The sequence below is a fragment of the Bos javanicus genome, chromosome 3 (genome assembly GCF_032452875.1).
Source record: "Bos javanicus breed banteng chromosome 3, ARS-OSU_banteng_1.0, whole genome shotgun sequence".
In the NCBI taxonomy this organism is placed as follows: Eukaryota; Metazoa; Chordata; class Mammalia; order Artiodactyla; family Bovidae; genus Bos; species Bos javanicus.
In genome coordinates, this window is record NC_083870.1 from 110,866,557 (window position 1) to 110,880,533 (window position 13,977).

Here is a 13,977-nt window from a genome sequence, read left to right on the forward strand (position 1 = left end):
TACTAGATTGTAGATACCCTTCACTTGAAAGTAAATATGCTATATTAACTTTAAAGATCAATTAAAAATAGAATATCGAGGAATTCCTTCAAACATGTCAGTCATCACACAGGCAAAGAATAGAAAGTACCTTGAAAATGTAACTAATCAAAATATATTTGAGACAGAAGAAAATGGTACATAACACTTCTTTAGCTACTAAAAAAACAAAAAGAGCAAAAGACATACATGAACAACAAATTCATTACTTCCTTTCTCAATAAGATGAACAAAGGAGTAACAAGTCCTAGAGACCTCTTTTTAACATAATCCCATCCATCTTCCCAAACTGGAGCTAAACCACATATACACTGGAGACTATTAATAGTCACAGAATAAATGTGGAACATCTTCCTGCTAGTTAATTAAACAAATTTTAATTTAAACCAAAGAGGGACAGATTATGAAGCAGAAAACTCACATTATTTTTAAAAGAAAACATGAGGGTCAGAAAGAGAGTAAAAAGGACTTCCGTGGTGGTGTAACAGATAAGAATCCGCCTGCCAATGCAGGGGACATGGGTTCAATCCCTGGTCCAGGAAGATTCCACATGCCAAGGAGCAATGGGGCCCATGAGCTGCAACTACTGTGCCTGTGTGCCGCAAAAAGAGAAGCCGCTGCTAAGAGAGGCTGTGCACCACAGCAAAAGGGCAGACCCCGCCTACCTCAGCTAGAGAAGCTCTGGGTGCAACAGCCGAAACCCAGGGCTGCCAAAAGTTAAAAATAAATAAATAAATAAAATTACAAAAAAAAAAAAAGTAAAAAAAAAATCCCATTTGATATGATGTCAACCCCTTCGCAAAACTCTAAGGAATAAATTTAATCAAGGAAGTGAAAGACCTATACACTGAAAACTACATAACATTGATAAAAGAAACTGAATATGATTCAAAGAAATGGAAGGATATCTCATGACCTTAGATTTGAAGAATACTGTTAAAATGTCCATACTACCTAAAGCAAACTATAAATTTCATGTAATCCCTATGAAAATACCCATGATACTTTTCACAGAACTAGAACAAATAATCTTAAAATTTATACAGAACCATAAACACAAAAGAACAACATTGGAAACATAATACTTCCAGACTTTGGACTACATTACAAAGCTACAGTGATCAAAACAGCATGGTACTGGCACAAAAACATACACATAGCTCAGTGGAACAGAATAACCCCACACACACATGGTCAATTAATCTATGACAAATGAGGTGAGAAAACACAGTGGAGAAAAGACAGTCTTTTCAGCGAGTGGTGTTAGGAAAGCTGGATGGCTATATGTTAATAAGTGAAATTAGAACACTCCCTCACTCCATGTACAAAAGTAAACTCAAAATGGTTTAAAGACCCAATTATAAGACGCCATAAAACTCCTAGAAGGGAACACAAGCAAAATATTTTGGACATAAATCATAGCAATATTTTCTTAGATCAGTCTCCCAAGGCAAAAAAAAAGCAAAAATAAATAAATGGGACCTAAACAAACTAAAAAACTTTTGAACAACAAAGGGAATAATCAGTAAAACAAAAAGAAAACATATAGAATGACAGCAAATATTTGCAGATGGCTTAATTTCCAAAATATACAAACAGCTCATACAATTCAATATCAAAAAACACCAAATAACCCAATTAAAAAATGGGCAGAAGACAGCCATTTCTCTGAAGAAGTCACACAGATGGTCAATCAAGTCAGGTCAGTCGCTCAGTTGTGTCCGACTCTTTGCGATCCCGTGAATTGCAGCATGCCAGGCCTCCCTGTCCATCACCAACTCCCAGAGTTCACTCAAGCTCATTTCCATCAAGTTGGTGATGCCATCCAGCCATCTCATCCTCTGTCATCCCCTTCTCCTCCTGCCCCCAATCTTTCCCAGCATCAGAGTCTTTTCCAATGAGTCAACCCTTCGCATGAGGTGGCCAAAGTACTGGAGTTTCAGCTTTAGCATCATTCCTTCTAAAGGACTCATCTCTTTAGAATGGACTGGTTGGATCTCCTAGCAGGCCAAGGGACTCACAAGAGTCTTCTCCAACACCACAGTTCAAAAGCATCAATTCTTCGGCGCTCAGCTTTCTTCACAGTCCAACTCTCACATCCATACATGACCACTGGAAAAACCAGAGCCTTGACTAGCCGGACCTTTGTTGGCAAAGTAATGTCTCTGCTTTTGAATATGCTATCTAGGTTGGTTATAACTTTCCTTCCAAGGAGTAAGCGTCTTTTAATTTCATGGCTGCAGTCACCATCTGTAGTGATTTTGGAGCCCAGAAAAATAAAGTCTGACACTGTTTCCACTGTATCCCCATCTATTTGCCATGAAGTGATGGGACCGGATGCCATGATCTTCGTTTTCTGAATGTTGCGCTTTAAGCCAACTTTTTCACTCTCCTCTTTCACTTTCATCAAGAGGCTTTTTAGTTCCTCTTCACTTTCTTTCATAAGGGTGGTGTCATCTGCATATCTGAGGTTATTGATATTTCTCCCGGCAATCTTGATTCCAGCTTGTGCTTCTTCCAGTCCAGCGTTTCTCATGATGTACTCTGCATAGAAGTTAAATAAACAGGGTGACAATACACAGCCTTGATGTACTCCTTTTCCTATTTGGAACCAGTCTGTTGTTCCATGTTCGGTTCTAACTGTTGCTTCCTGACCTGCATACAGGTTTCTCAAGAGGCAGGTCAGGTTAGTCTGGTATTCCCATCTCTTTCAGAATTTTCCAGTTTATTGTGATACACACAGTCAAAGGCTTTGGCATAGTCAATAAAGCAGAAATAGATGTTTTTCTGGAACTCTCTTGCTTTTTCCATGATCCAGCGGATGTTGGCAATTTGATCTCTGGTTCCTCTGCCTTTCCTAAAACCAGCTTGAACATCTGGAAGTTCACGGTTCACATATTGCTGAAGCCTGGCTTACAGAATTTTGAGCATTACTTCACTAGCGGGTGAGATGAGTGCAATTGTACGGTAGTTTGAGCATTCTTTGGCCTTGCCTTTCTTTGGGACTGGAATGAAAACTGACCTTTTCCAGTCCTGTGGCCACTACTGAGTTTTCCAAATTTTCTGGCATATTGAATGCAGCACTTTCACAGCATCATTTTTCAGGATTTAAAATAGCTCTATGAAGACCTACAAGACCTTTTAGAATTAACACCCAAAAAAGATGTCCTTTTCATTATAGGGGACTGGAATGCAAAAGTAGGAAGTCAAGAAACACCTGGGGTAACAGGCAAATTTGGCCTTGGAATACAGAATGAAGCAGGGCAAAGGCTAGTAGAGTTCTGCCAAGAGAACATACTGGTCATAGCAAACACCCTCTTCCAACAACACAAGAGAAGACTCTACACATGGACATCACCAGATGGTCAACACCGAAGTTAGACTGATAATATTCTTTGCAGCCAAAGATGAAGAAGCTCTATACAGTCAGCAAAAACAAGACAGGGAGCTGACTGTGGCTCAGATCATGAACTCCTTATTGCCAAATTCAGATTTAAATTGAAGAAAGTGGGGAAAATCACTAGGTCATTCAGGTATGACCTAAATCAAATCCCTTATGACTATACAGTAGAAGTGAGAAATAGATTTAAGGGACTAGATCTGACAGATAGAGTGCCTAATGAACTATGGATGGAGGTTCATGACACTGTATGGCAGACAGGGATCAAGACCATCCCCATGGAAAAGAAATGCAAACAAGAAAAATGGCTGTCTGGGGAGGCCTTGTAAATAGCTGTGAAAAGAAGAAAAGCGAAAAGCAAAGGAGAAAAGGAAAGATATAAGCATCTCAATGCAGAATTCCAAAGAATAGCAAGGAAAGATAAGAAAACCTTCCTCTGTGATCAATGCAAAGAAATAGAGGAAACAATAGAATGGGAAAGACTAGAGATCTCTTCAAGAAAATTAGAGATACCAAGGGAACATTTCATGCAAAGATGGGCTCCATAAAGGACAGAAATGGTATGAACCTAACAGAAACAGAAGATATTAAGAAGAGGTGGCAAGAATACACAGAACAACTGTACAAAAAAGTTCTTCATGACCAAGATAATCACGATGGTGTGATCTAGTTAGACAAGACAAATATATCACTTATAAGTGGAATCTAAAAAATAATACAAATAGTCTATACACAAAATAGAAACAAACTCATAGGCACAGAAAATAAGCTTAACAGGTTACTAAAAGGGAAAGAGGGGAAGGAGGGATAAATTAGGAGGATGAGATTAACAAATACAAACCTCTATACATAAAACAGGCTTCCCTGGTGGCTAGAATAGTAAAGAATCTGCCTGCAATGCAGGAGACCTGGGTTTGATCCATGGGTTAGGAAGATCCCCTGGAGAAGGAAATGGCAACCCACTCCAGTATTCTTGCCTGGAGAATCCCATGAACAGAGGAGCCTGGCAGGTTACAGTCAATGGGGTCACAAAGAGTTGGACACAATTGAGTGACTAACACTTTCTTTCATACATAAAACAAGGATTTACTTTATATATAGCACAGTAAACATTCATACAGCCAATATCTTATAATAATCTATAATGGAAAATAATATGTTATGGAAATATATATGTGTTTGTATATATATATATTATAAATATATAACTGAATCACTCTGGTATACACCTGAAATTAACACAATATTGTGTCAACTTCAATGAAACAAAGAAAAACCCATGAGACTGCAAAGAATTTGCAAGCTATTAGAAGTTACTTCCAGATACATAAACAGACCTCCAGAGGAAATGTATACACTTCCCTCCTGGAAATAACAATACTGCATATATAAAACCTATTGATGAAAAATTAAACAACTGTCAATCTAAGAGAGAGGATTTTATTTGAGCCAACTGGAGTATAAACTGGGAAGTCTTTCAGAAAGCGCTGGGGAGGGTTTCATCTGTTAGGAGATGAAGGCACCATCACATTCATTTTCAAGACAAAGGATCATATATCAAAATAACACACTGACACTTTACATAAAGGTCATCAAAGATACAAAGTCTAGATAAGCATGTAGAAAGTGAGCAGTAAGTCACCATGACTCCTCACTGAGCTTGGAAAGAACACTAATCTTTTAGGAAATTCCATTGCTAGAGGGAGGAAAAATAATCGGCATTATAATATTACTGGCCATTATATATATTGGCATTATAATAATAAATGCCTGAAGGCATTCCCATTTTGGGGGAGGTCTGGTTAATGTATAATGCAGATGAACACTACACACTAAAGGGGGAGAGAGGAGGCCCAAAGGGACACAGAAGATAATTCTATGCTTAAATTTTTTTCTTTCCTTAAGATATAAACTTCATCAAACCTGATGCTTCAAACTGAGTCACTTTAATCTTTTCATTCTTCCCCACTATACTTCTGCTCTTACTCTTCTCCTACTTGCAAAGTCATTTTTGCCTATTCAAATTCTACTCAGCTTCTAAACCAACTCAGCTCTGCTGCTGCTGCTTGCTGCTGCTAAGTGGCTTCAGTCGTGTCCATATGGAGTCTGTGCGACTCCACAGATGGCAGCCCACCAGGCTCCCCGTCCCTGGGATTCTCCAGGCAAGAACACTGGCGTGGGTTGCCATTTCCTTCTCCAATGCATTAAAGTGAAAAGTTTGAGTGAAGTCGCTCTGTCGTGTCCAATTCTTAGCGACCCCATGGACTGCAGCCTACCAGGCTCCTCTGTCTATGGGATTTGCCAGGCAAGAGTACTGGAGTGGGTTGCCATTACTGGAGAGAACTAAAACTAAGATATGCTTAGACAAGATAAATTGAGGCCTATCAGAATAGCTTCTAGCATGCTAAAACCCTGCCACTGGCAATAATTATAAAATTAAGACTACCCCTGAGGACACTTTCCAGGATAAAGCAGTCTTATCTCTTAGGAATTGTGACCTTTACTTCTAGGGTTTGGCGCCCCCCTCTCCCCACCCCCCACCCCACCTGCAGGAATCTCAACTGAAAGTCCACGTTTACCAAGTCCCCTCTACTTAAACTTCAACTGCTCCTAACTTTGCAAAGCTACTATAATCTACTTTTAGGTGTTTATCCTCCCAACTGCTGTTTTCTCCTAGGTTTTTTTGAGTCTTGCTTTGTAGATGTGCAGTTCAGGAGTTAGCTAAAAAGTGGAAAGTGAAAGTGTTAATCGCTCAGTCCTGTCCAACTCTTTGCGACCCCATGTTCTGTCCATGGAATTCTCCAGGCAAGAGTACTGTAGTGGGTAGGCATTCCTTTCTCCAGGGGATGTTCCTGACCCAGGGACTGAACTCACATCTCCTGCATTGCAGGCAGATTCTTTACCATCTGAGCTACCAGGGAAGCCCAAAAAGTGGAGGAGGGGAATATTTGTCTGCAAATTTGGAGGGCTTATGCCTCAGAGGTTCTTTCCTCCAAGATTGTACCACTTGAGTTTCAACTACTTCACATCAGATCAGATCAGTCGCTCAGTCGTGTCCGACTCTTGGCGACCCCATGAATCGCAGCACGCCAGGCCTCCCTGTCCATCACAAACTCCCAGAGTTCACTCAGACTCCACGTCCATCTAGTCAGTGATGCCATCTAGCCACCTCATCCTCTGTCATCCCCTTCTCCTGCTGCCCCCATTCCCTCCCAGCATCAGAGTCTTTTCCAATGAGTCAACTCTTCTCATGAGGTGGCCACAGTACTGGAGTTTCAGCCTTAGCATCATTCCTTCCAAAGAAATCCCATGGCTGATCTCCTTCAGAATGGACTGGCTGGATCTCCTTGCAGTCCAAGGGACTCTCAAGAGTCTTCTCCAACACCACAGTTCAAAAGCATCAATTCTTCGGCGCTCAGCTTTCTTCACAGTCCAACTCTCACATCCATACATGACCACAGGAAAAACCATAGCCTTGACTAGCCGGACCTTTGTTGGCAAAGTAATATCTCTGCTTTTGAATATGCTATCTAGGTTGGTCATAACTTTCCTTCCAAGAAGTAAGCGTCTTTTAATTTCATGGCTGCAGTCACCATCTGTAGTGATTTTGGAGCCCAAAAAAATAAAGTCTGACACTGTTTCCACTGTTTCCCCATCTATTTCCCATTCAACTACTTAGGCAACCCAAAATTCTGGTCTCCTTAACTCAACTATGCTCTAAGAAGATACGGTTGGAGATAAAATGCAAGAGTGCCAGAGGAAGGAAATAAGGTTAGAAGAGTAGATTTGAGTCATATCAGGAAAGTACTTGAATATAAAAACTTTGTACTTAAGCTTTTGGGGTTCAGCAACCATTTCATTCATAGTTCTTTTCTTAAGTAAAAATTTACTTAAAAAAAAAAAAAACCTAATAAAATAAACCTAATAAAATCCTAAGATACACTCAGCTGTGTTACACATTAAATGTTAGGTATTTTGGAGACCTCCAAAGCTTTAATTTGTGCTAAATTACAGAAACCTATAGAAAATAATTTTTCCATCCAGGTGAACACAGTTGATGTATCACTAGTAAGGAAGATTACAGCTTTGGACCTATCCTTTTTGGGTTCTGAACTGTATATATCCACTCACAGAAAATCCTAGAAGTAAATTCACTATTTAGCAAAGGAGTCTACTCCTCTGAGTAACACTCTTGATTTAAGACTAAGACTTTAGTTGGGCAAAGTGCTGAGTCCTGATTCCATCAGGACTAACTGTAATATATTTCGTGTTATATATTTTGGGGGCGTCTTGTCATATAATTGTGATGAGAAATACAAGCAATCGTCAGATGTTATTAATGATTCAACCCTTAGAGAACTCTCCACTTACCGACTTTTGAGCTTTCGGTTCAGTTTAATTGAAAAGTATCAGACTGCAACCTGAGAAAGTTCAAAATGTAACCATCCATGAAACCAAGTTACTTTCAATCTTGTACACTAGAGCAAAATACTGCAATAAAATGATGAAGACTGCACCTTCATCTAATTCCAATTTCAAATCCGAATTAATTACGAAATTCTTATAATTTGAAACTCTCTCTTAGCAAACATCCTGTTTACAATTCTATTTGCAAAAGGAGTGTCAAGATTTTTTAAGTTTGAAAAAATAATTGCCTTAACGAGGTAGATAGAGCCACAGGTGTGATCTAATGAAACGTTTCAGAAACGGAGGCCGCAGAGAGACACCCAAGGCTGAAAAGCAGTTACGGCGCAGCGGTAGTAGGCGGCGAGAAACGCGGAAAATCTTGGCAAAGACGCCCCGACTCTGAGGACAAAGTTAAAGGAGACGACAAACACTAGCCAGGGGGACTGACCCTGAATTCTCGACCCCCACAGGGCGGCATCCACAGGCAAGGCTGGGTTCCTAGAACCCCGGCTCTCCCGGACACTTCATCTTCCCTCTGACTGGTGAAACTCTCCGCTCGCCTCTGGTAAAGCACATGAATAAAGATCGACGCCACAACCGCTTAAGGAGGCTTCCCAACTTCTTTCAGGAACGCCCGCCACGCGAGGTTTCTAAAAGCAGTTTCGACGCAAAACGGTCTCGTAGGCCCCGCCCCTTTCCCGTCGTGCGCTGCGGCCGAGCTTGCGCAGTGCATCCGGCCAGGCTCACCCCCTTGAAAAGGCGACCTTGGGACTGGAAAGCCGGTGGGCGTGGCGGCGGCAGGAGGGGCGTTTAGGTTTCTTGAATTTGAGTGACGGCTCTATAGGCAATTTGTGTAAATCCCAGTGTCTTCGTCCTAGACATCCGCTTGCAATGCAGGAGATCCCGGTTCGATTCTTGGGTTGGGAAGATCCCCTGGAGAAGGGAAAGGCTACCAACTCCAGTATTCTGGCCTAGAGAATTCCATGATTGCAAGGAGTCGGACGCGACTTTCACTTTCGTCCTAGAAGCGGGGATAATTTTAGTGTTTGCATCGTAAACTTGTGAAGATTAGCAAGGCAGTGGTACTTAGTAAAAATACCAGGTACAGAGTAAATTCCCGATAAAAGGAATTATCCCCAGAAGTAAGAGAAGGTGTTCAGGTTTCTTCCGTTTTGAGGAGCCAATACTATGTTAGCATTAAAATAATCTCAAAACGGTGTGGCAAAAATCATGGCTATTGTAAATGCTACTTAAAAAATTAAATTTCAACACTAAAATAGTATAGAATCAAACACTTGTGCTATTCCTCAAGTCATAATAGGACTGTAAAATATTTTTAAAGTTCCATGGTGAATTTACTGCAATCCTGTCTTTGAACATACTTCTGAGATGATAGCAAACGGCTAAATATGAGGCCGTTTGCAAATGTGACGTCCAGGTCAAAAGGGACTCCTCTGCTGCTTTGGTCCATAAATATACTCTACAGTTAAACTCACTAGAATACTAGACTGGTAACTAAAGTTTCTTCAACAGTTACTCTTGCCTTCCTAATCCAGTTACATAGTAATCAGGTATACCATTTTATTACTTCCTCTGTTCCCTTTGTTCCCCTTTCCTGCCTTATTTGACTAATTCGAACATTTTTTAGTACTGCATTTTATCAATTGCGTTTATGACGTATCTCTTTTTATGTATCTCTTTAATGATCACTTTGTGTTTACAGTAAACATAAGTAACTTTTCATAGCCTACTTAGAATCAATGTTTTACCACTTCAGGTGGAATGTAGAAATATTATTACCATATAAATCCTTTTGTCCTCTTCCCACTATTTGTTATAGTTGTTTCATGTATTAGAATTATAAACCATCAGATAGTGTTATAATTTCTTTGTCAAATATCAAATATTTTTAAAGAACTCAAAAGGAGAAGAATAGTCTATTATGTTTACCCAAATATTTACCATTTCTGTTCTTCGTTCTTGGATGTTCCAGCTTCCTTCTGATGAACTTCCTTTAGTGTGTCTGTTGGTAACAAATTCTTTTGCTTTTCCTTTTCTAATAATGTCTTTATTTTATACCCATGCCTGAAGGATATTTTCACTGGATATGGAAGTGTATTTCTTGATAAGTTAGGAAAAAAATTCCGGCAAAGTGCTGATTCCATCAAATGACCATCACTGACCTAATCGCAATGCCCAGGAGACGGAGTACTCAGATTCCAGTCTAGGTCATAAAATGACAATTTTGACACCTTCCCTCCCCAGTCATCCCCATTTGTGATATCCAACTCTTGAACTTTCAAATTATGTGAGCCAATAGATTTTCTTTTGTACGTAACTTACATTGCCCTGGTTTTCTGTCACTTGCAGCCCAAAGTCTTTATCTTTTCATAAATGTACTCATGAGCAATTCCTAACAATAAATGTGTTTTAGTTTCTAGGTTAATAAAGTTTGTCTTACTTGATAAAATAAAGCAGTTGAGCCTATAAGATGTGTAGGCTCCTGTTTCTAATGAATGACTCTTGGAAGTGAAAAATATCAGAATCCGTGAGACAAGCTTTAACTTTTGTGTAACAACTTTAAGAGAACTGGAGCAGTGAATGCACACTTCTGCTTCTGATAGAAAGGGGATGAGTTCGATACTTGTCTGGACTAGGTGGTATAATTCTCTCAGTTCTACCCTCTTTTTAAAGTTGAAATATAGTTGACTTACAATAGTATGCTAGTTTCAGGTGTATAACATAATGAAGCTCTGCCCTCTTTGATTGACTTTATTTTCAAGGTGGCCTCCTTCATGGTAGCAAGGTCATTACCACAGAATCTGCTTCCTCATTCACATCAGCAGGCCTATCTGGGATCTTGTGATGTTTCTGAACCAATTAGTGTGGTAAGGAGTCTAGGATACTGTTATTGAATTATACCAATCAGGGACCACTCTTAGACTTGGGAGGTAGTATCAGTCCCATTCAAAGCACTTGGCTACCACACAGTGAGAAGGATTGCATAAGTAGTACGATTTCAAATAAATTTTAAAAAATGACTCATAGAAGATATGGAAAAATATGCTAAATGTAAAGAATAGTTGCCTTTGAGACAATGAGACTGAGGGTTGATTTCTTTTTACCTTACAGCTTAAAATATTTGTTTGTTTACTTATTTACCTCCCTGCTGCTGCTGCTAAGTTGCTTCAGGCGTGTCCAACTCTGTGAGACCCCATAGACGGCAGCCCACCAGGCTTCCCCATCCCTGGGATTCTCCAGGCAAGAACACTGGAGTGGGTTGCCATTTCCTTCTCCAGTGCATGAAAGTGAAAAGTGAAAGTGAAGTTGCTCAGTCGTGTCCGACTCTTAGCGACCCCATGGACTGCAGCCTGCCAGGCTCCTCCATCCATGGGATTTTCCAGGCAAGAGTACTGGAGTGGGGTGCCATTGCCTTCTCTGATTTACCTCCCTACTACTCCAAATATAACTTTGTATCACTTTTATAATGGGGGGAAAGTCTCATAAGTTTTTTGGGGAAAAAAAATCAAGAGTCAAAGAATGATGCAAATAGTGTGAGATTTCAACAGCTTGTTCGTACCCAGCTAACAGGCAATAAGTGGAACAATGTGCCCCAGGGAGAGTAAGAATGAGTCATAATTCTGTTTGTCTCCTTAAAGAGCCCTTCTCCCTCCTCAGTGTTCTTTATACTAAAAAAGAGCATTTTTAAAGCCCCCTAGGAAATGGCAACCCACTCCAGTGTTCTTGCCTGGAGAATCCCAGGGACGGGGGAGCCTAGTGAGCTGCCATCTATGGGATCGCACAGAGTCGGACACGACTGAAGTGACTTAGCAGCAGCAGTACTTCACTGGTGGTACAGTGGATAGGGGTCCACTTGCAAATGCAGGGGACATGGGTTCAAGCCCTGCTTTGGGAAGATCCCACATGCCATGGAACAATTAATTTGTGAGCCACAACTACTGAAGCCTGTGTGTCTAGAGCTTTGCTCCACAGCAAGAGAAGTGAGTGCAATGAGAAGCCTGCGCGCTGCAACGAAGAGTCACCCCTGCTCCCTGCAACTAGAGAAAGCCAGTGCATACAACGAAAGCCCAGCACAACCAAAAATAAATAAATAATTAAAAGCACCCTAACTATGTGTCTAAAGAGAACTGTTTGAAAGATATATTGGATTTTCTTTGCTGGTTATCACACCAACTCAAACGAAACTCACTATGTAACTCTTGCTCTGCATCTCTGCCTGACTTGTACTTTCTCTGTTTCTGAAACTGGGTATCTTTGCTCTTACAGCTCTCGTCCTAGTTCTTAACGTAAGAGTAGGCAAGGAGTCACTCTATAGCAATACTATCTTTGGGGTCAGACAGCCTATGTGTAAATTCTGGTTCTCTTATTTACTGGAGAAGGCAATGGCACCCCACTCCAGTACTCTTGCCTGGAAAATCCCATGGACGGAGGAGCCTGGCGGGCTGCAGTCCATGGGGTCACTAGGAGTCGGACACGACTGAGTGACTTCACTTTCACTTTTCACTTTCATGCACTGGAGAAGTAAATGGCAACCCACTCCAGTGTTCTTGCCTGGAGAATCCCAGGGATGGGGGAGCCTGGTGGGCTGCTGTCTATCGGGTCGCACAGAGTCGGACACGACTGAAGCGGCTTAGCAGCAGCAGCAGCAGGGGTGGGGTGCTTGTGAAGGGAAGCATGGACAGAGCACGTCCAACTAGTAGCGGCCCCACGGACTACAGTACACCAGGCTCCCCTATCCTTCGCTATTTTCCAGAGTTTGCTATCTAACCATCTCATCCTCTGTCACCATCTTCTCTTCCTGCCTTCAATCTTTTCCAGCATCAGGGTCTTTTCTAATGAATCAGCTCTTCATACAAGGTGGCCAATGTATTGGAGCTTCAGTTTCAGTCAGGGTTGATTTCCTTTAGGATTGTCTGGTTTGATTGCCTTGCTGGACAGGGGACTCTCAAGAGTCTTCTCTAGCACCACAAATTGAAAGCATCAATTCCTCAGCACTCAGCCTTTTTTATGGTCCACCTCTCACATCCATACATAACTACCAGAAAAACCATAGCTTTGACTAGATGGACCTTTGTCGGCAAAGTGATCTCTGCTTTTTAACATGCTATCTAGGTTTGTCATAGCTTTCCTTTCAAGGAGCAAGTGTCTTTTACTTTCATGGCTGCAGTCACCATCTGCAGTGATTTTGGAGCCCAGCAAAATAAAATCTGTCACTGCTTCCACTTGTTCCCCTTCGATTTGTCATGAAGTGATGGGACTGGATGCCATGATCTTAGTCTTCTGAATGTTGAGTTTTAAGCCAACTTTTTCACTCTTCTATTTCACCCTTATCAAAAAGCTCTTTAGTTCCTTTTTGCTTTCTGCCATTAATTTGGTATCATCTGCATATCTGAGGTTGTTGATATTTCTCCTAGAAAGCTTGATTCCAGTTTCGGATTCATCCAGCCTGGCATTTGATGTACTCTGCATAAACAGTTACCCTGTTAAGCAAGGTAACAATATACATCTTTGTCATACTTCTTTCCCAATTTTGAACCAGTCCTTTGTTCCATGTTCAGTTCTAACTGTTGCTTCTTGACCCACATGCAGCTTTCTCAGGAGACAGGTAAGGTGGTCTGATACTCTCATCTCTATAAGAATTTTCTACAGTTTGTTGCAATCCACGCTGTCAAAGGCTTTAACATAGTCAATGAAGCAGAAGTAGATGTTTTTCTGGAATTCCCTTGCTTTCTCTATGATACAACAAATGTTGGCAATTTGATCTCTGGTTCCTCTGCCTTTTCTAAATTCAGACTATACATCTGGAAGTTTTTGTTTCATGTACTGCTGAAGCCTAGCTTGAAGGATTTTGAGCATTGCCTTGCTAGCATGTGAAATGAGTGTAACTGTATGGTAGTTTGAACATTCTTTGGCATTGCCCTTCTTTGAGACTGGAATGAAAGCTGACCTTTTCCAGTCCTGTGGCCACTGATGAGTTTTCCAGATTTGCTGGCATATTGAGTCCAGCACTTTCACAGTATAATAGTTTAGGATTTGAAATAGCTCAACTGGAATTCCATCACCTCCACTAGCTTTGTTCATAGTAATGCTGCCTAAGGCCCACTTGACTT

General features: G+C 40.9%; 1 protein-coding gene across 11 annotated transcripts in view; it reads right to left on the bottom strand.

The window, feature by feature from the left end:
• The window catches only part of ZMYM1 (zinc finger MYM-type containing 1), a 42,568-nt gene extending 34,010 nt beyond the window's left edge, over positions 1 to 8,558 (bottom strand). For 8 of the 11 annotated variants that reach the window (XM_061412601.1, XM_061412597.1, XM_061412594.1 and 5 more), the window contains exon 1: positions 8,295 to 8,558. Coding sequence is in view for 2 of the 11 variants with exons in the window: in XM_061412597.1 (XP_061268581.1) it covers positions 8,295 to 8,324 (30 nt within the window). In the remaining 9 variants the exon portion in view is untranslated. Of the gene's footprint in view, positions 1 to 7,810; positions 7,861 to 8,294 lie in introns of all 11 variants that reach the window. The other 3 variants (XM_061412593.1, XM_061412590.1, XM_061412603.1) reach the window with 2 other exon arrangements.
• Between the last annotated feature and the right edge of the window lie 5,419 nt (positions 8,559 to 13,977).